General features: G+C 40.3%; 1 protein-coding gene across 1 annotated transcript in view; it reads left to right on the top strand.

Moving 5' to 3' along the window:
- Positions 1-21,982, top strand: part of RGS22 (regulator of G protein signaling 22) — a 141,839-nt gene that overhangs the window by 24,721 nt on the left and 95,136 nt on the right. The window contains exons 4-7 of the mRNA XM_061122762.1: positions 7,046-7,267; positions 15,139-15,224; positions 15,854-16,022; positions 19,407-19,536. Coding sequence (XP_060978745.1) covers positions 7,046-7,267; positions 15,139-15,224; positions 15,854-16,022; positions 19,407-19,536 — 607 coding nt within the window. The remainder of the gene's footprint in view (positions 1-7,045; positions 7,268-15,138; positions 15,225-15,853; positions 16,023-19,406; positions 19,537-21,982) is intronic.

Genomic DNA, 21,982 nt, shown 5'->3' on the forward strand with positions numbered 1-21,982 from the left:
GCTGGCTAGTGAAGGACTAAACTCTCTGTGATTAAGATATTCAGATATAGGTAAACATTTGGGGAAATATTTTATAGGGGTTATACATATTGGGTGGGAGATTAGACATTTTCGGGTAAAGAAAATTTGATTAATTTCTTCTACTCTGTTTTTAGTTTTGTTTTTTCTTAATCCTAGAAATTACACTGTCAATTTTCTGGGGCCAGGATAGATCCCTTTCTTCTATATCTCCCAAAACTTCTTGAGAATGTTTTTTTTTTTTTTAATTTTTACACCTTCCACATAAGATCCTTGAACTAAATAAATCTTCTAATCTTCTTCTGCCTCCCCTCCTCTACCACCTCCACCCTCCAAAAAAAAACCCAAAAACACCCCAAAACAAAAACCCAACAGTCTAAGCCTGACAGTATAAATACATATAACAGCATTCTCGATCTAAAAGAGCTCTTAGGTCATCTAGATTTCTGAGACCTTCTCCACATCTGTGGTGAAATGCCCACGGTCCCATAAGTGGATTGTGGCACAAATGGGCCTTGGAATCAGGCTCTCTTTCTCCTACACCATTTCTTTCCATTACACCATTACACCCTTGGGACACATTGTAAGATCCAGAAATTGATGGCTGGTAGCCTGCCTCCATGTTATTTTTTGATGAGGGGAATCCAGGACAGTTGCTGCTATTATAAATGAGTGTGGCACTTTCCAAATCCTAGCTTTCATAACTTCATTCTGTTTGTTCTGGTGCCAGGTTCACATTCAGATATTGTTTTCATTTAGTATCTGGGAAGGTTTTTTTTTTTTGCTGTCAACTCTTTATAGACAAGTGTTTTCTTATTAAATTTTCTTCTATGCTATAGTGTGAAAACACTTTTTTTCCCCCTTTTGGTTTTGTTTTGTGTGTTTTATTCTTAGTGACTGTTGTGGGATTGAGTAGATGAGCCCACATACAGATTTAGGTTGGTCCTCTGTGGGTGGTTTAGAATGTTTGTGACATTTATGGTTTGCAGAAGCTGAAGGGGTGGCCTGTTCTATACCCTTCTTGCAAGGATAGGTATGTCATGTGTTTGCCAGACCATGCTTAGCTATGTGCCTTTGGAATTTTACCATAACTTCTTTTTTTGGAATGATTCTCCACACTTCTTTAAAATCTGTAAGCTATTATAATTTCTTGCAGCTTTATGAAGGAACTATATGTTAGATGGTTGGGTAAAAGGAGAGAGAGAAAGAGACAATGGATTTGGGAAATGAGTGCGATGAAGGAGAGATGAATAACTTGGGTCTTCCTCTGCCAAAATTTAAATACTCAGAGACTGATTTTTCAAGGTGTTGATGGAGCCCTAGACAGTACTGCTTAGTTCAGCATTTGTTCCAATGGATGTTTTGATAAGCTTTGTAGATCAAACATAAAGCACTCAAATTATATAATGTAACTCATTTTATTAACTAAGGATATTTTCTATGCATTTTATGTGGCACATAATTCGTTCCCTCCCACTCGTGAATATGTCCAGTAAATAGTTTATGGTTAAACATCTAAAATGACAATAAAACTTAGATTAAAAGAAGTTGTTATTGGTAACTGACTTGTTACATTCAAGCAGTCAGATGTTTCTCATTCACTGACTAAGATGCATGCTTTAAATATAGCTTTGGAGCTCAATTAGTAGAGACAGAGTTGGAGCAGAGATGAACATGTATTAAATTAACCTAGTCATTAGTTTTTAATTTAAATACTGTTCAGCTAAATAATTTGGCACCCGGTAAGTTTCAGTGGTGCTTGGCTGGCAGTTTAAGCACATCACTAATTATTCACAGGTTTTTTTTTCCCCCCTCCTCTTTTCAAAGAAATGTGGAACCAGCAATTTATTGTGGTAAAAATATTTTCATGCACTTGCTTTTTCTGTGAAAATATTTTTCGCACATGGATGACTGGTACTACAAAGTTAGCTTTCACCACCTTCAGGTCAATTCGTTTTAGAACATTTGGAAAATGATACTCTTGAAATAAGAAAATTAAGTAAGGAAAAGAGCAGTCCGTAACAGCTTGCAGAGGGTTGAGTTTGAGGCTCAAACTGAAGATTTTTTCCTGTCATATGATTAAAAGCTGAGTTTTCTCTAAATCAGCCTACTCAGCTTTCTGGGGAGAAAGTAATTCATTTCTATCCCCCCCACTTTGCATGTCTTTTATTGTCACATGCTAAACTAGTTTGAGGAATTTTGTAGATAAGCCTAGAAATGGTAACAACAGAGGACATGATATGTGAGAAAGATTCTTTTTGAGCAGACAACAGGACTTTGGGAGTAAATCCCAGGGTTCTTTCTCCTACGTATAGACCTCGATGGCCAGCCCCTGCATGTATGTGAGCACACGTGGAAGTCAGCATGAAGCCGCAAACAGCACGTGGGCTTTGAAGTTTGCTTAAGCTGGATTCTGTCTCCCCCTACACCCTGGCCCCTGCCACAGCTAAAACCTCTCCGGTGGCTCCCCATCACTCTAAAGCAGTGGTTCTCACACTTGAGCATGCATCAGAATTATCTGTGAGCTGGTTAAACACAGAATATTGGGACCCACCCCCAGAATTTCTGGTTCTGTGGTGAGAACCCTAGAATCTGCTCTTCTAACAGATTCCTAGGTGATGCTGATACTGCTGGTCCAGGGACACACTCCAGGAATCACCGATTTGAGAGACTATGTAGAGAGTTATGGCATAAATAGAAGTTCTTGGTGACCTCGTCCTCTGCCTTTGTCTCCAGGCTTCCGTCCTGTTAGTCTCCCCTTGGGTATTCTGCTTCAGCAGCATCAAACTGCTAGCAGGTCCTCAAAGGTGCCCTGTTGTCTGGCACTCCTCAGCTATTGTTTGTGCAAATACCTTGATACACTCACTGTTTCTCTTGCTGAGTTCCCTCCTCTCACTCGTCTACCTAATGTGAAAGCCTGTTTATTCTTCCAGACTCAGCTTTCTTTATGTGGCGCTGCTGTGCTTAGCCGCTCAGTTATGTCCGGTTTCTCTGCGACCCCGTGGACCGTAGCCCACCAGGCTCTTCTGTCCATGGGGCTTCTCCAGGCAAGAATACTGGAGTGGGTTGCCACGTCCTTCTCCAAGAGATCTTCCCAACCCAGGTCTCCCGCACTTTAGGCAAATTCTGTCTTGTCTGAGCCACCAGGGAAGTAGAGGGTGCAGGAGGTCACGTGGAGCTGCGGGCCCTCCCGCCCACTGTCCTCTGGGGCCAACCTCGGGCCTGCTCTGAGGCGGTCTCTGACAACCAGTGCCTCAGGCTGCCTCTCCTCAAGGACTCTGGGGGTCTCAGGAGGGTCAATTTCCTTAATTTCCTGAGGATTCTTGACAAATCCTCCTGTGCCATCAGTCCACTTTGTATATACTTCTGTTGTAGTTATTGTGTGTTGAAGTGGACTTACACAGGCGTTGTTGCTCAAAATGAATTATTTGTGCTCTGCAGAGTGAGCGAGGGTGATTTAACGAGTGAGGGTGACTTTGTCTGTTGTAGCCGTTTACAAACACACATAGACCAGCCTGTGAACATCCTAGAGAGGGTCTGAGACGGAAGAGGAGACTCTGCCGTTCCCTCAGTGACTCTTACCTTCCTACCTCTTAGGATAGCTGTCTTCTCATGCTGAGGGTGATCCTAGTGTCAAACATACATATTTTTGTATAACATGAGCTTTAAACACAAGCCCACTACTTTATCTGATCCCTCACTGAAGAATTAATGACACATTTTAATGTCAGAAGAAAAATTCACAATGATGCACTTCTTGAAAGTTTTCAGTTCAGTTCAGTTGCTCAGTCATGTCCAACTCTGTGCGACCCCATGGAGTGTCCATCCCTGTCCAGGCCTCCCTGTCCATCACCAACTCCTGGAGCTCGCGCAAACTCATGTCCATTGAGTCGGTGATGCCATCCAACCACCTCATCCTCTGTCATCCCCTTCTCCTCCCACCTTCAATCTTCCCCAGCATCGGAGTCTTTTCAAATGGTCAGTTCTTCACATCATGTGGCCAAAGTACTGGAGTTTCAGCTTCAACATCAGTCCTTCCAATGAGTATTCAGGACTGATTTCCTTCAAGATGGACTGGTTGGATCTCCTTGCAGTTCAAGGGACTCTCAAGAGTCTTCTCCAACACCACAGTTCACAAGCATCAATTCTTCGGCGCTCAGCTTTCTTTATAGTCCAGCTCTCACATTCATACATGACCACTGGAAAAACCATAACCTTGACTAGATGGGCCTTTGTTGGCAAAGTAAAGTCTCTGCTTTTTAATATGCTGTCTAGGTTGGTCATAAGTTTTCTTCCAACGAGTAAGCGTCTTTTAATTTCATGGCTGCAGTCACCATCTGCAGTGATTTTGGAGCTCCTCAAAATAAAATCTGTCACTGTTTCCACTGTTTCCCATCTATTCACAATGAAGTGATGGGACCAGATACCATGATCTTAATTTTCTGAATGTTGAGCTTTAAGCCAACTTTTTCACTCTCCTCTTTCACTTTCACCAAGAGGCTCTCTAGTTCTTCACTTTTTGCCATAAGGGTGGTGTTACCTGCATATCTGAGGTTATTGATATTTCTCCCAGCAATCTTGATTCTAGCTTGTGCTTCATCCAGCCCAACATTTCTCATAATGTACTCTATGTATAAAGTTAAATTAGCCGGGTGACAATATATAGCCTTGACATACTCCTTTCCCTATTTGGAACCAGTTTGTTAATCTGTGTCCGGTTCTGACTTGAAAGTTAGAACAACACTATACTTTATGATAGTTTTCAAGGATTTCAAGGGCTAGTTTTAATTAAATATGATTTCACATTATGGACTGACTGTAGGACCCCTCTCTCTTGTCTCACATTTCATTTGAGTTGTGAGCTCTTTGATTTTCAAAATTGGGCGCGTTTCTCAGGTGCAGGTCTTAAAAGGTGGGGTGCCTGATGTGGAGTTTGAACCCTCTGCTCCTCATGGGGCTGCTCTGGGTTTTGAGTTTCAGGGGTGACTGCTTCAGGGGTGAGGTTTATGGTGAGTTTGTGTCCCAACTTCTCCTGAGGTAGTTTTCATCTTGTTTCCCCAATGTATAGTCACCACTCAGCCAGCTTTTAGGGTTTTGTTTTTTTTTTTTTTTTGCTTTTAGGCTTCTTTACAAGGAAATGTTTCTATATGTAGCTGTGTGTGTCCATCGGAGGAGGCATGTTCAGGGTCTTCCTAAGATGCCATCTGGCTGTAGGATGAGTCTTCATATAAAATATGTCTGTTTATATACATACACAGGCTTCCCTGGTAGCTCCGCTGGTAAAGAATCTGCCTGCAGTGCAGGAGATTCCGATTCGATCCCTGGGTTGGGAAGTTCCCCTGCAGAAGGGACAGGCTACCCACTCCAGTATGCTTGGGCTTCCCTGGTGGCTCAGGTGGTTAAGAATCCACCTGCAATGTGGTAAGCCTGGGTTCTGTCCCTGGGTTGGGAAGATCCCCTGGAGAAGGGCATGGCAACTCACTTCAATATTATTGTCTGGAGAATCCCCGTGGATAGAGGAGCCTGGCAGGCTACAGTCCATGGGGTCGCAAAGAGTTGGACACGACTGAGTGACTAAGTATACAGCACAGCACATATACGTGCATATATATGTTGTTGCTGTTAAGTCGCTTAGTCATGTCTGACCTTCACGACCCCATGGGCGGTAGCCCGCCAGGCTCTTCTGTTCATGGGGTTTCCCAGGCAAGAATACTGGAGTGAGTTGCCATTTCCATCTCCAGGGGATCTTCCTGACCCAGGGATTGAACCTGCATCTCCTGCATTGCAGGCAGATTCTTTAGCTCTGAGCCACCAGGAAAGTTACTCATATATATATATATGTATACATATATATATATATATACATGTATGTATACACACACACACACATGTGTATATGTACACACACATACAAACACACAATAGGTATTTGTACATATACATATACAGTTCTAACTCCAATTTTATAACATCCTGATATTTATTAAATTTTAACTAATAGTGTATCTAGCAATCTCCTAGTAAAACTTGGAAGAATTGACGCTCTCCTCAGTACACTTACTACATGAGTATGCATTGAATGTGTCCTAAAATAATGTTCTGAAAAAGGGACCTGATTCTAGATTTGGAGGGCAAAATGAGAAAAGACACAGACAGTTCACCATATACTTGCTATGGAGTGATTTACCCAAAGTCACAGAGCCACTTATTGGCAAGCTGGTATTAAAACTCAAGACTCCTGACTGTAACTGACTGACTTTAAATAAAAGTTGGCAGCATTTAGTAATTACAGAGAAAAGCTCAGAAATGTTGTCTTTCACTCTCTCTCTCTCTTTTTTTTTTTTTTTGTCACAGTGAATGGAATGGTGTTGAAATAGTCTTAAATGAAGAACACATTGTATTTAATTTTCTCCTTTTGGGAGAGGGAGGCTTAGCTTTCATGGCTCCTGGGGATGAAAGAGACAACAGAAGTGTTATATCTTCTCTGATTCATTCTTCCCTAGTAATCCACCCCCTTCTAAGAGAATAACATTGCTTCACAGAGACCAGGGTGTATTTCTTTCTAGTTCCGAAGAAGCACAGAGATAAGTTGTTTTTGTTCAGTTGTTCAGTCGTGTCCGACTATGTGACCCCATGGACTGCAGCATGCCAGGCTTCCCTGTCCTTCACCATCTCCTGGAGTTTGCTGAAACTCATGTCTATTGAGTCGATGATGCCATCCAACCATCTTATCCTCTGTTGCCCCTTCTCCTCCTGCCCTCAATCTTTTCTAGAGGTAAGAGGTGTATGCAAAGGAAGTTTCTGCCATAATACATCCTTACACTTATGGCATAAGTACATTTGGAAGGAAGGGTTCAGTGGGTTCCCTTACCTATAGTCAAGAGATTTCCAAGCTCCTAAGAGGAAAGATGTAACTATTAAGAATACAGAACTTTGTGTAAGTATATATACATACATGTAAGAATCAAGTCTTCTTGGAGCAGTGAGTTTCTGGTTTTTAAGACATTTCCACAAATTTCTTTTGCAGACCTTTTCAGAGGCAGTTAGATTTAATGTGGTCTATGGAGTTTTTGAAGTAGTTAACAATGCTCCACAACTTCTGGAAAAGCAGTTGAAAAAAATTCTACTAAACCAGCGACCTCGAAATCCTATCTATGATGTTATAAGGAAAGGAAAGAGTGATGTTAAACCTGTTCAAGTGAATGCCCCTTACGAAGATGAGACCATTAATGTCAACTACAATATCATGGTAAGAAAGTATATTTGAGTTATATCTTATTTGAGTTATATCTTATTTGAGTTATATCTTACTGGATAAATAAAGCATTAAATGAGATTATCATCAGATTCCTTTGGCGTCCCTTTCTAAAGTGTAACTGTATTTATTAAATTTTATTGTACTTATATACAAAGTATTTGTCAGTAACTGTATCATCTTATTCATATGAAATGACCAGTTTTGCAGTTTCTTGATATTTGATTATCAGTATGAGAAGGGTCATGTAATTTACTTTGAATTTTTAGAAAGTACAAATAATTTTGGGCAGTATAAATATATATATATATATATATATATATATATATCCTTTATAGTTTAGATGCATTCTAGGAAGTATGAGTATATAGACATATCTTGGATATATTGCAGGTTGGCTCCAGACCACTACAATTAAGTGAATATTGTGATAAAGCAAGTCACACAATTATTTTGGTTTCCCAGTGCATATAACAATTATGTTTACACTACACTGTAGCCTATTAAGTATACTATAGCATTGTGTCTTAGAAAACAATGTGCATACCTTAATTAAAAAATACTTTATTGCTGAAAAATACTAACCATCATCTGAGCTTTCAAGAAGTCTTTGTAGTAACATCAAAAATAACTGATCACAGATCACCATAACAGATGTAATAATAATGAAAAAGTTCGAAAGATTGTAGTTACCCAAATGTGACACAGAGACATGAAGTGAGCAAATACTGTGGGAAAAATGGTGCAGATAGACTTGCTTGCCACTGGGATGCCCCTGGCCTTCAGTTGGTAAAGAACAAAGTATCTGTGAGGCACAATAAAGCAAAGCACAATGAAATAAGTTACGCCTGTGCAGTGAATTTATTTCATGTGAGTTCTGTCAAGCAGTTGGGAATTGAGATTTCTATTTTTTAATTATTATATTAGTTTCAGGTGTATAGCATAGTGATTTGACATTTTTATGCATTGTGAAATGAGAACCACAGTAAGTCTACTTGCCACCTGTCACTATTACAAAGTTATCACAGTATTATTGACTCTGTTCCCTACACTGTGCATTGCATCCCTGAGACTTGTTTTATAATTAGAGGATTGTACCGCTAAATTCCCTTCACCTATCTTGCCCATTCCCCCGTCCCCTTCCCTCTGGCAACCACTGGTTTGTTCTCTATGATTCTGTTTCTGTAGTGTTATGTTTGTTAGTTTGCTATTTTTTAGATTCCACATATAAGTGAAATCATATCACATTTGTCTTTCTCTGTTTAAATTTCCCTTAGCATAATATACCCTTTAGGTCCATCCATGGTTGTTGCAAATGGCAAGATTTCATTCTTATTTGTGGCCTCATCTTCTCTATCCATTCATCTATCAATGGATATTTAGGTTGCTTTCCTGTATTGGTTATTGTAAATAATGATACAGTGAACTTGGGGTACCTATATCTTTTTAAATTTTGAGTTTTTTTTTTTTTCCTTCAGATAAATACCCAGGGGTGGAATTGCTGGATCAGATAGTAGTTCTAGTTGTAATTTTTGAGGAAACTCCATGCTATTTTCCATAGTTGGTTGTACCAATTTACATTACCACCAACAGTGCACAAGAGTTCCCTTTTCTCCATATCCTCACCAATACTTTCTTGTCTTTTTGAAAACAGCCATTCTGACAGGTGTGAGATGATATCTCATTGTGGTTTTGATTTGCATTTCCCTTACAATTAGTGATCTTAAGCATCTTTTCATGTGCTTGTTGGCCATCTGTATGTCTTATCTGGAAAAATGTCTGTTAAGTTCCTTAACCAATTTTAAAAATTGGATTTTTTTGTGTGTGTGCTGTTAAGTTGTATGAGTTCTTCATATATTTTGGATATTAACCCCTTATCAGATGTATCATTTCCAAATGGCTTCTTTCATTCAGGAAGTTGCCTTTTTGTTTTGTTGAGGGTTTCTTTCACTGTACAAGACTTTTTAGTTTGATGTAGTCATGTTTGCTTACCTGTTGCCCTTGTCTGAGGAGACAGATCCAAAATAAAAATGTTGCTAAGATCAGTTTCAAAGAGCATATTGCCTGTGTTTTCTTTTAGGAGTTTTATGGATTCAGGTCTTACATTTAAGTCTTTAATCCATTTGAGTTTATTTTCGTATATGCGGTAAGAAAGTGGTCTAGTTTTTTTCTTTTGCATATAGCTGTCCAGTTTTTTAAGCACCATTTATTGAAGAGATTGTCTTTCCCCCATTGTATAGCCTTGTCTCTTTTGTCATAGATTAATTGACCACAGAACTGTGGATTTATTTCTGGGCTCCCTATTCTGTTCCATTGATCTATATGTCTGTTGTTGTTTTTTTTTTTTGACAATGATAGGAAGAACTGACATTAAAGGATCAAAAAGCGATCTCGCTATGAATGCTTGGCAGCAACAAACCAGTTATCCCTGTGGTAACTTTTCTGAGACCTCTTGCTTAAAATGCTGAAGGTCAGAAGGATCATGAGACCCTGCTTTCATGGTCTGTATTTGTATTAAAAATCAGGATCAAGCGAGCTTTACCCTTCTGCCCCACGGGCGGTTTCTGTCCTCTCTGAGCTCACCTTCAGACGCCTGTGTTACAGTTTGCTGGGTGTACCGCCCCCGTCAAACTCCCCGTCTGGCGCTGTCCCTGCAGAGGGCTGCACCTGGCCAGCATGCGGCTGAGTGCCAGGCGCCAAAAGTGGGAGACCCTCAGGGCTTGCAGTAGCATCCTGCTTTAATTAATATAGCTTTATAGTATGGTTTGAAATCAGGGAACATAATACCTCCTGCTTTGTTGTTCTTCCTTAAGATTGCTTTGGATATTTGGGGTCTTTTGTGGTTTTATATAAACTGTGTGTGTGTGTGTGTGTGTGTGCATGCTCAGTCACCCAGTCATGTCCGGCTCTTTGCAACCCCATGGTCTGTAGCTAGCCTCCTCTGTCCGTGGAGTTTCCCAGGCAAGCATACTGGAGCTGGTTGACATTTCCTACTCCAGGGGATCTTCCCTCCCCAGGGATCAAACTTACATCTTCTGCATTGGCATACAAATTATAGAATTATTCTAGTTCTGGGGAAAATGCCATGAGTGTTTTGCTAGGGATTGTATTGAATCTTTAGAATAATTTGTAGAATGTACATTTTAATAATAATAATTCTTCCCATCCACAAGCATGGTGTATCTTTCCATTTATTTGTTCATCTTTAATTTCTTTCATCAGTATCTTATAGTTTTCAGACTACAGGTCTTTCACCTGCTTAGTTAAATTTATTCTTGTGTATTTTATTCTTTTTGATGCAGTCATAAATGTGGTTGTTTTCTTAATTTTTCTTCCTGGTGGTTTGTTATTAGAGTATAGAAATGCAACGTATTTCTGTATATTAATTTTATATCTTGCAACTTTACCAAATTCATTTGTTTTAATAATTTTTGGTAGTCTTTATACTCAGTCATGTCTGACTCTTTGTGACCCCATGGACTGCAGCTTACCAGACTCTTCTATCCATGGAACTTTCTAGGCAAGAATACTGGAATGGGTTGCCATTTCCTATCCAGATTTGGTAGTCTATAAGGTTTTCTATATATAGTTTCATATCATCTGCAAATAGTGATTGTTTTACTTCTTTTTTTCCAGTTTGAATGTCTTTTATTTTTTTCTTGTCTGATTGCTGTGGCTAGGAGTTTGAACATCATGTTGAATAAAAGTGGTTAAGAGTGGATATCCTTCTCTTGTTCCTGATCTTAGAGGAAAATTTTTCAGTTTTTCACCACCAACTATGATGTTAGCTGTGCGTTTGTCACGTGGCCTTTATTATGTTAACATATGTTCCCTCTCTGCCCACTTTGTTGACAATTTTTTTAAATCATAAATGGATGTTGAATTTTGTCAAATGCTTTTTCTGTATCTATTGAGATGATCATATGATTTTTATTAACTTTTTAATATGGTGTATCACATTGATTTGTCGATATTGAACCATCCTTGCATCTCTGGGATAAATCACACTTGATCTGATTTATTATTCTTTTAATGGGTTGTTGAATTCAGACATTATGTTTTTATTTATTTATTTATTTTTGGCTGCACTGGGTCTTTGTTGCTGCATGCGGTCTTTCTGTGTTTGCTGTGAGTAGGGTTACTGTTCATTGAGATGTGCGGACTTCTCATATGGTGGTTTCTCTTGTTGCAGGGCACAGGCTCTAGGTATGCAGGCTTTGGTAGCTGTAACATGTGAGTTCAGTAGTTGTTGCATGTGGGCCCTAGAGTGCAGGCTCCGTAGTTGCGGGGCACAGGCTTAGCTGCTCTGCGATATGTGGAATCCTCTTAGACCAGGAATCAAACTTAGGTCCTCTGCACTGGAAGGTGGATTTCTATCCATTGTATCACCATGGAAGTCCCAGCCATTATGTTTTATTGGATCTGTTTGCATCTTTTGTTATCAGATATATTGGTCTGTAATTTTCTATCTTTCTTTATTTTTGATTTTGGTATCAGGGTAATGCTAGCCTTGTAGGGTGAGTTTGGAAGTATTCCTCTTCAATTTTCTGAAACAGTTTGAGAAGGATAGGTGTTAACTTTTTAAAAAATGTTTGGTAGAATTCCCCTGTGAAGGCTTCTGATATTGCAATTTTGTTTTTTGGGAGTTTTTTTTTTTTTTTTTTTATGTCTTGACTTATTTATTCATTCATTGTGCCTTAAAAGAGCTCCTAGTCTGATGGAGGAGGAGACATTTAACAGAACACAGTCCAGAAGGCAAATGCTTGTTAAACATACAGCTGTGGCCCTAACCACAGACCCTGGAATCTGCGAGGTTAAGGGCAGATGAGTGTTTGGGAACACTGAGTGTGGGGTCACAAACCCTAACAGCCAGTCAGGGAGAATCCACCTTTCTAGGAGCTAGGTGTGCCTGTCTGTCCAACATGTGGAGTGAAGGTGGGCAAGGCCGCCCAGGCAGAGGGCTCCTCCTTAGTGAGACCCTAGAGGCTGGAAATCGAACTGGGGAATCCTCTCTGCAGGAGGCTGAGGCCTGAGAGCCCGAAGGCCCCCAAACCCTCTCTGAGTTTGGGATCCCCTTGCCAGCAGCCTCAACCTCCTGTATGCCCCCAAGACAGGAAGCTCACTCTTGCCTGTGCCTCCTCTGACCAAGAGCCCATGGCCTTCTGCTGACGCACAGGGTCTCACCTTTGCAGGGGAGGCAGTGGACGAGGCCTAGGAAGCCCAGGAGGCTGATCTTGTTCCCCGGGTGGGTGAAGTTGGACCAGGCAGTGTCGATGTTGCCAGAGGCACAGCACTCAGCCTGGCTCACATCCGTCTTCAGCACCAGGCTGCAGGTGGCCTCTCGGTCCTGCTGGAGTCAGCAGACACCACCGGGCGCGGGGTCCCCCGAACCCACGGAGCCCACGGAGCCCACGGCCCACGCCAGGGCCCCCGAGGGCAGCGGCCACAGTGGCCCCGGCGCCCGGGGACGCATGGAGAACGCAGACACGGCGGCGACCCCCGCGTCGGACGCGCGGGCGGCTGGCGGGCGGGCGGCAGGGAGGGCTGCGGCAGCACCACCTTTTTTTTTTTTTAAATCATTGTAATTTGTGTGTTAAGATTTTCTATTTCTTCATTATCGAGTCTTAGAAGATTTTTGTTTTTAGGGATTTATCCATCTCTTCTAGATTGTCCAGTTTTTGACAAATAATTGTTCATACTAGTCTCTTATGATTCTATTTCTGTGATATTGGTTGTAACTTCTCTTTTCTGATTTTATTTATTTGAAACCTCTTATTTCTTGATGAGTTTGGATAAAGGTTTATCAGTTTTATCTTTTCAAAGAAATGGCTCTTCATTACTCTCTATTTTAGTCTCTATTTCATGTATTTCTGCTTTGATATTTATTATTGTCTTCCTTGTCCTAACTTTGGGCTTCGTGTTTCTACTGTGGTGCACAGTAGGTGAGGTTGGAGCACTGCCTTTGTGAGAGAAGCCCCTGAGTTTTCCTCCTCTGCAGTTGTTGACTTGTGAGTGTACTGGACTGTGTGACTTTTCACCTGCCATGCTGGCTCACAGATTACACTGTTGTTGGAACTGCTCTTAGCACCCTGCCCCCCAGCTTAACTGTTGGTTTGCCACCAGTTGGCCCTGGTGTTTCTCCTGCGTTCTCTCCAGGCCACCTGTGTGAATCCACCAAAGTCAGGTCCCAGGATTGCAGTAGTCGTGTACCTGGACCCTCTGTGGTAGCCGTGGAGGCAGCTCAGGTTCTGACCTGGCCCAGTCTCTGTGTGTACGTGTCCACAAAGCCCACAGCTGCTGAAACTAGCCCCGTCTGAGCTGTGTGAGTGCTCATCCATTCAGACATTCCGCAGGCACTGAGTTCACAGCACTGACAGTGAGGGTGTATGTGAATCTGCAGCTCCTATAGCCATGAGGAGAGATTTCAGCTCTTCTGTTTTAGTTGCATGGCCCCTGGGGCTCGGCTGTGATTTCAGCCCCACCTCTGCATATGTTCCTCTGAAGGCCGGCCCAGAGCACATCTGCCCTGCCCAGTAGGCAGGGGCAGAGGTGGTGATGGGCGGGCATGCGAACCTGCTCTGGGAGGTGCCCCTCCTAGTATCCATGGAGATAGGGTGCATGGGGAAGGGGACTGAAATGACAGTCCCCATCCTGTGGATCACTCAGCAGTGGTGCCCCGCTTCTTTGGCGGCCCAGGCTTCTTCCATGAACATTCCCAATTGTGGAGCTCCTTACTCCCATCCTTGCGGACTGTCTCTTCACGGCCAACAACTGTCTCCTCCCTGTGTCCACTCTCCAAACCCCACGTTCCAGCACCCAGCCCCTCTCCACATCCACAGACACACAGCTCAGGCTGGAGCGTGCAGGGCTGCAGAAGGAACATCCGTGTAGGTCTTAATCTGTCCGACCTGTCACAGACCAGTTCTGTGCTTTGCTTCGAGCTCCTTTCCAGAAGTTCCCCCTCTGTCCCAGCTGATCTGCCCACTGGTGAGGGGGCTTCCCTGAGTGCAGGAGCCTCTTCTGTCCTTCAGCTCCCCACCAGGGGTGCAGGTACCATTCTGTTTCTCTTTTTCTTTTTTACTTTCTTAAGTCCTACCCAGTCGCGTGAGGATTTTTCCTGTCCTTTTAGGTGTCCAAGGTCCTCTGAGAATTGCTCCATTTGTAGATGTGTTCTTGATGTACTTGTGGGGAGAGGTGAGCTCCACATCCTTCTATTGTGTCATCTTGACTCCATCCCCCTCTCAATCATGTTCTGTGGAAACCTTGTTGGTTTTCATGCCTGTGTGGCTGCCTACAGAATTCTGAACTTAGCAACCTGTTCAGTTGCTAAGTCATGTCTGACTCTTTGCAGCCCCATGGTCTGCAGCACGCCAGGCTTCCCTGTTCACTATCTCCCGGAGTTTGCTCAGACTCATGTCCATTGAGCTGATGATGTCATCCAACCGTCTCATCCTCCATTGGGAACGCAGGGTCTTAGCCACTAGACCACCAGGGAAGTCCCCTGTGTGTGATTATTTTTAACCTGTTTTATAACTGTGAAAGTACTGAGACTGATTGATTTTTTTTTTTTTTTGTCGTTTTTCCTCTTTCAGTAAGTTACTTAAGTTTTCTGATTCGCTTTGGTAGTCTGTAAAATGTAGATTATAGCTGATATAGGTTTGTTGAGAGAATTAATGAAGTACTAGCAGACAAAGTGGCTTTCTTCAAACTTGAGACTCAGGGTTCTTACTCTCTCCTGTCCAAACAGAAGGTAGAGGCCGCACTCCCCATAAGAGCTAGAGGTAACACTGCTGTAGTGATTAGACCATCATTGTCCTAACAGGTGATTTTCCGTGACACTTTCTTTTTCACTTGTCTTCTGACAGTGTCTCAGTCGTGAACAAGGTATTCACTGGGTCAAAAAAGAAAGACTTCCAACATTTCTGGAAAGTGATTGTTACTTTGAATACAGGTATTGTAATCTCATCAATATACATATATTTTAAATGATTTTTTTCAGCAAAAATCATTTTTCTTTACTTTCTTAATAAAATTGTATACCTTTAACCCCATTGGAGTTTGTATTTTGGTTACTATGTAGTATAACATAGAGCATTGGTAAAAATTGCTTAACATTTCCAAAGAGATTTCATAGAAACAGTACCTAATAAATGTATTTCAATTCTGCTTCTTTGATCATTATATTTACATTTTTTTTCTACTTCTATAAAGGTATTTATGTTCAGGGTGATAAAAAATGAATATGAATGTCATAAAAAAGACAGAATGTTCTAGCACAGGGCCAAATTTTTCTTTTATGCTCCCTTACTTTTAAAGTTTAAGTTCCTAAACAGTCTGAAATTTTACTAAAATTTGACCCTTTCTTAGAACAACCATTTTCTAAAATACAATAAAACAGAATAATTATTAATTAATTAGTGATCCTATGAATAAGCCATTAATTTTAGAAGCTCCTAAAAGAGTCATCCTGCAAAGCTAGGGGGGGAGATTGATTTGAATACATAAATAAATTTTTAGTTTTTATTCTGAATTCTACCATATTTGAAATTTATTTCAATTTGTATGATTTCTGAAATACAGGTTAGCCAAATTGATTTCACAAGTAAGATGGAGTGATTCGGGCATGAATATCATATTAGGTAAAGAGTTTTCACCCTGGGTCCTAAAAAAACCACCCAGTCCACCACCTCCTCCTGTTGAAGACGATGATGTTATAATTATGAAAAAGTTCTACATTTCTCTGGGCGAGGTAAGTCTTGAGTATTTCTTTGTGACTTGGCACTTTGGTGAGACTTGTCTTTTTAGAGACATGATGTTCATTTGAATAAGAAAATGTTTTCAAATGCTTCCAAAGTAGATTTAGCAGAAATTCTTTTGGATTTATGCTGTCTTATTTGCCCACACTCTTTCACCTGAAATGTAATTAGAATTATTATTGTCATGTGTACAAAGGAAAATGGAAAATTGAAGAGTATGCTCACTGTCACATGGGAAGTAAGGCTTTCATTGTTCATTCCAATTTTTTCATTATTTAGAATCTATAATATTTGTACAAAGCAATGATAAATTGGATCTTCTCCTCCCTATTGTCAAGATTATTCTTTAGTAATAAAATGCATTACTGTTTAACTATTACCAAGTATAAATTTGCCCTCTATAATTAGAGATTGTTGGGTAATATAAGTATATATGAAGAAATCTAACCCAGAATCAAATGTCCTTTTGGAGAACCGTAGTATAGTGAAAATTGTTGTTAGATCTTTGGCTTTATCAGGGAGGGAATCTTTTCCTTCTACCCTTGTAGGTTCTTTGGCTGGTCTAATAAAAAAAAATTGATATAAGTTACGGGCAAAAAAAAAAAAAAAGAAAGTTAATTTAGTTGTGTACAGGAGCCCTTTAAGAATATGAGACCCGAAACAAGTTGGGCAGTTGAGCTATCCTGAGCCTGGGAATGGGATAAGGGCCTGGGGCTTCAGAGGGGAACAGGGTAAGTCACAGGACTATAAGAAGACCAGATGTTTGCTAATTAGATGTTTGCCTGCCGTAGAGGTAGGTAGTCATTCACATAAAAGTTATCTCTGGTACTGGCTCTCTCTGAGCCTGGCCCTGTAACTAAATTCTTTTAGGTAGTTAAAGGAGAGGTGAATGTTTTTCTTGACTCTGCTGGGTCAAGGTCTCCTTCAGCTCACAATAATCCAGGTCATGGCATAATTCGGGGTCACTTATCCTGCTTCTCTTTACCTTCTAATTATCAGATCTTCTCTCTGGGAACACGTTTCCAATATATAATTCTTTACAAAGCCAGGAACTGCAAATATGTTACCCATGTGTTGCTATTGTCCTAGTTTCTATTCATGACAGATATTGCTAATCAATCATGGCAATTTTCCTGCTGAGCTAGGACTTGGCTCTAAACTCTTTTCAACACAGCCTTCCAGGCAGGCACTTCCAATTGATCAAAGATGTCATTCAAGAGGAAAACATCTCTGTTGGAATGGATATCTTTACCCTATCTTTTTGAACATTTCTTTTTCATGTGTAAGCTCCTATATAATTTTGTAGTTTGACAGTTCTATCAGCAATATTTGGCAAAAATGTTAAAAAAAATGTATGCCAGTCCCATTATTTCCTCTGAATAATGTTCAGGGATGCACTAAAGTCACATTTTTCTTTTCTCTTATATTTATTTTTCAGTATTTATTTTTTCTCTTAACATATGTGTTCTAATAATGTTAGGGATGTCAAAAACATGTACTAATGGTAGAAGTCCATAAACATACAAAGGAAAGAATCAATCTAGGGGAATAAGTTCTGATTCCTTACATGTAAATTGAATCAAATATAAGAAAATAAAAATTAAAGCTATTTTACTTTTACTATTTTCTGTGATGGAAAAAAACTCATTTCTGTCGACTTATGTAATATCTGAATTATATATTTCTTTTTAATAACCTTTGAACTTGAGTGTTCAATTTTGGGGGCCGTTAAATCATTAAACCATGACTATAGATAGGCATTAATCCTTATGATAATTAGTAATATTTCTTTGTCTTCAGTTATACCATCTAAACACAAACAATTGACCCATCTTTTAAGAATATAAAGTAGAATAGTTAACTGTTATTATATTTGGCTGACTACTTCTTTCTCCTCTATCTTCTGCTCTCTTATCTTTCTGTGTAGTTGATTTAATGACTCTTGTGAAAGTGAAGGTGAAGTCGCCCAGTCGTGTCCGACTCTTTGCAACCCCATGGACTATAGCCTACCAGGCTCCTCCATCCATGGGATATTCTAGGCAAGAATACTGGAGTGGGTTGCCATTTCCTTCTCCAGGAGATCTTCCCAACCCAGGGATTGAACCCGGGTCTCCCGCGTTTCAGGGCAGACGCTTTACCATCTGAGCCACCAGGGAAGTCTCAAATCAAGACATGACTCTTGTATGTTGGTCTTAGTTCCTTGATAGTTCCTTAATTATTTTGGTCTTCTCTCAGTGCTTAGGCTAGCACTTGGAATAGAGTAGTCATTTAATAAGTATTTTGAATGAATATACTTAGTAGTAAATGATTTGGTTTTAGAGAAAGAAAAAGAAGAAACAAAAGGAAATGAGATTCAAAGCTACTATCTACCTTACTTCTAAAAGGGACAGTACCACACCATTGCACCTGCTGTTTCTGTCTCTTGCCTTTGGTCTTGTTGTGTGGCCTGACTTGCCCTGCTAATTCTCCATAATAGTCAGGGAACAATTCTATTCCATTTGAGCCTTGCCTCCCCTGTAAGTGTTCCTTAGGCTAAGATGACATAGTTGGAGAAAGGAGAAGTGAAAGTAATGCTGGACACTCCCTTCTCTGCTTCTGTTGAACAAGTTGGATTATCCTAGAAAAGTAAGTGAGGACATTTCTAAGAGGAGTGGAAAGAAGAATCTTCCCAGGGCATCTGAGATAGAGTTTCTTAGGACTGGGGCTTTTGAAGCTACATGTCAGGTTGAGAATTGGATCAGCTGACTCAGGAGTACAGAAAAGAAAGGAAAAACTGAAGACTCCATCCAGGGGCAGGTGAGTCAGAAATCATCCTTCTGGAAGCATCCCATCCAAGCAAAGTTTCGAAAACAGAATCTAAGGTAAAGGGGAAGTTGAACGTGGAGAGGTTTCCAGTGCTCCTGAGAGTAAGTTTTCGTCATATTAAGGAGGAGTTGTTAAAAGCACTGAGCCTGGCCAGATGGAACTGGGGGCGTGAAATTGTTGAGAAGGTTGTAAATGGGAGCAGCTGGCCAAAGATGCACCCAAAGACTGATGAGCTATGGAGACTGCCAAGTTAACTTAGATGGCGGGAATTTGTAGTGAGTCCAGGAAGTAGGGTTGCATGCTTCTGGTGGAGGAGTGAAGAATTTGATGGTATTGGGCTTCTTTTTTTCCCTTTGATCATCTAATATGAAAATAATCTGAATTGAAATTTCCTTATCATTATTCTCAGCTAATGAATTTTTCTGTGTACAATATTCTTTTCTTTCACAGCATAATTTTTCCTTTACATATTGTACTATACAAATTGAGTATTGTCATAATGATTTATCCAGATTCATGATTGGAAGAATACTGCTGATCTTGGTTAAACAAATGTGCTCCTTTCTTCCTAGGCCTCCTATACTCAAACAAAAGATTGGTTTGCCTTAGCAAAACAATGTCAGCAAACAGCACCAACCTTTTCATTACCATCTTGTGTGTTCCACGACAAAATTGACTCACCAGTTGTTTCATCTGTTTCTGGTAAGCAGAAAAGGACAAGGATAAGATTGACCTCAGAACTCCTTTTTACATCTTTTGTTGTTGTTATTCTAAACTTACAATACAACACTTAGTGGATAGGGAAAAAAAAATGACATCTCCTGCAACTCCACTTTATACTGTTTTTTAAGAGACAACCTGGTATAGTGAAAAGAAGAGGGGTTTAGAATCCAACTCTGATAGTTATTAGTTTGTGACTTCTGCAAATTATTCCACTTCTGGTAGCCTTGCTTTTGTCATCTGTAAGATTAAACTAATGATGCATACATACTGAATATATAAAATGTTTACTGCTTGGTACCTGATAGACAGTCAATAAATGTTTGGTTTATCACTATTTCCTATTACAGTTTACAAATTCTTATTATTAAGAATTTGAAATAAAGTGGGTATAACCTTTCTGTCCTCCCAAAAGTAAATAGTGATTTATGGAACTTGAGTTATCCTACTGTTTTTAAGTTCAGACTATTTTTCACCTTGAAAAGCAGATAAATTTCTACTGTGGGTGGGTGAACTTTGGTGGATGACAGAAACTTTTCATAAATGAAGGGGACCTTCCAGAAACGGTCCAGAAAGGACTTCCCTGGTGGCTCAGATGGTAAAGTGTCTGCCTACAATGCGGGAGACCTGGATTCGATCCCTGGGTCGGGGAGATCCTCTGGAGAAGGAAATGGCAACCCACTCCAGTACTCTTGAATAGAAAATCCCATGGATGGAGTAGCCTGGTAAGCTACAGTCCATGTGGTTGCAAAGAGTCGGACACGACTGAGCGACTTCACCTTACCTTAACTTACCTTACCTTACCTCCAGAAACGGTAGTAATTAACATGTGATATTGCTAGAGGGGAAAAAAAAATCTAGCAATGTGATTCAGGAAGGGAATTCCACAATTCATTAAATTATTGCACAGTTCCTTTGATAAGTACCAGAAACCTCTGGGGGGTGATAAATCTGGAGTCTGTAGAATTGAACCTAAATCTAGGTAAAGAGGGAAATCATCTTTCTAACTGGAAATTATGGAATTTATAGATTTCTTACTGTTGCCTCCAAATAGTGAAGTAGAAAATTGGAGAGTGAAGTTAGGGAACAGAAAGAGAAAGGATACCAGGAAGGCAGTGAGCAGAAGTGCCTCCATGTTTGTGGGGTTGAGTGTATACCCACTATCCTTTCGCAGGTCTACAAAAGTCTAATCTCAATTTTAGGGAAATTTATTATACATATTTTCGATTAAAATTATGAAACATTTTCAGTTTATTGAGATTTGAAATCTATTATTGAGAAAATTGAGGTTGGGACACATGAATCAGGGTTTTCCTGATCCATGGCTTTGCAAGCAGTAGATTTGTCATGTGAAATAAAGCACAGACATCAGATATTTCACTGATATCTGAAAGACTAAAAAAAAAAATAAGGGCTAGACTGTATCTTTAGAAAAAATGTAAATGTAGTCCATTTGTATTTGTAAGGCTTCACAAGGACTTTATGCAATTTTGTAATTTTAATGATAGGTTGTAAGTGTAATAGTAATTGAATTTTTCTGATAAAATAGTCAATTTTTTAAAATTGCTAATATGACTCCAATTCTGGTCTGTTAATCTATCATCTCATCATCTATGGTAGCTAATTTTATTTTACCATGCAACATAAAACATGAAAGTACACACAATCATTTGGTATACACATTCTAATTCTTTAATAGATTTGGCCTTTGTATGTTGACCTTATCAGTCTGAAATATTACATTTCAAAAGTGTGTCATGTCTTTTTGAAGATCCTCTTTATTGAGGATAGCAAATATTTAGTTCACCTGCCACCAATATCCTCTTCAAGTCCAGGGAAGACATGGCCAGTCCCTGTTGGCACTTTCTCTCAGTTCAGTTCAGTCACTCAGTCGTGTCCGACTCTTTGCAACCCCATGAACCACAGCATGCCAGGCCTCACTGTCCATCACCAACTCCCAGAGTTTACCCAAACTCATGTGCATTGAGTCGGTGATGCTGTCCAACCATCTCATCCTCTGTCGTCCCCTTCTCCTCTTGTCCTCAATCTTTCCCAGCATTAGGGTCTTTGCAAATGAGTCGGCTCTTTGCGTGAGGTAGCCAAAGTAATGGAGTTTCAGCTTCAGTATCAGTCCTTCCAGTGAACACCCAGGACTGATTTCCTTTAGGATGGACTGGTTGGATCTCCTTGCAGTCCAAGGGACTCTCAAGAGTTCACCATAGTTCAAAAGCATCAATTCTTTGGCACTGAGCTTTCTTTATAGTCCAACTCTCACATCCATACATGACCACTGGAAAAACCATAGCCTTGACTAGACGGACCTTTGTTGACAAAGTAATGTCTCTGCTTTCTAATATGCTGCCTAGGTTGGTCATAACTTTCCTTCCAAGGAATAAGCGTCTTTTAATTTCATGGCTGCAATCACCAT

Source organism: Dama dama, chromosome 21 (genome assembly GCF_033118175.1).
Source record: "Dama dama isolate Ldn47 chromosome 21, ASM3311817v1, whole genome shotgun sequence".
In the NCBI taxonomy this organism is placed as follows: domain Eukaryota; kingdom Metazoa; phylum Chordata; class Mammalia; order Artiodactyla; family Cervidae; genus Dama; species Dama dama.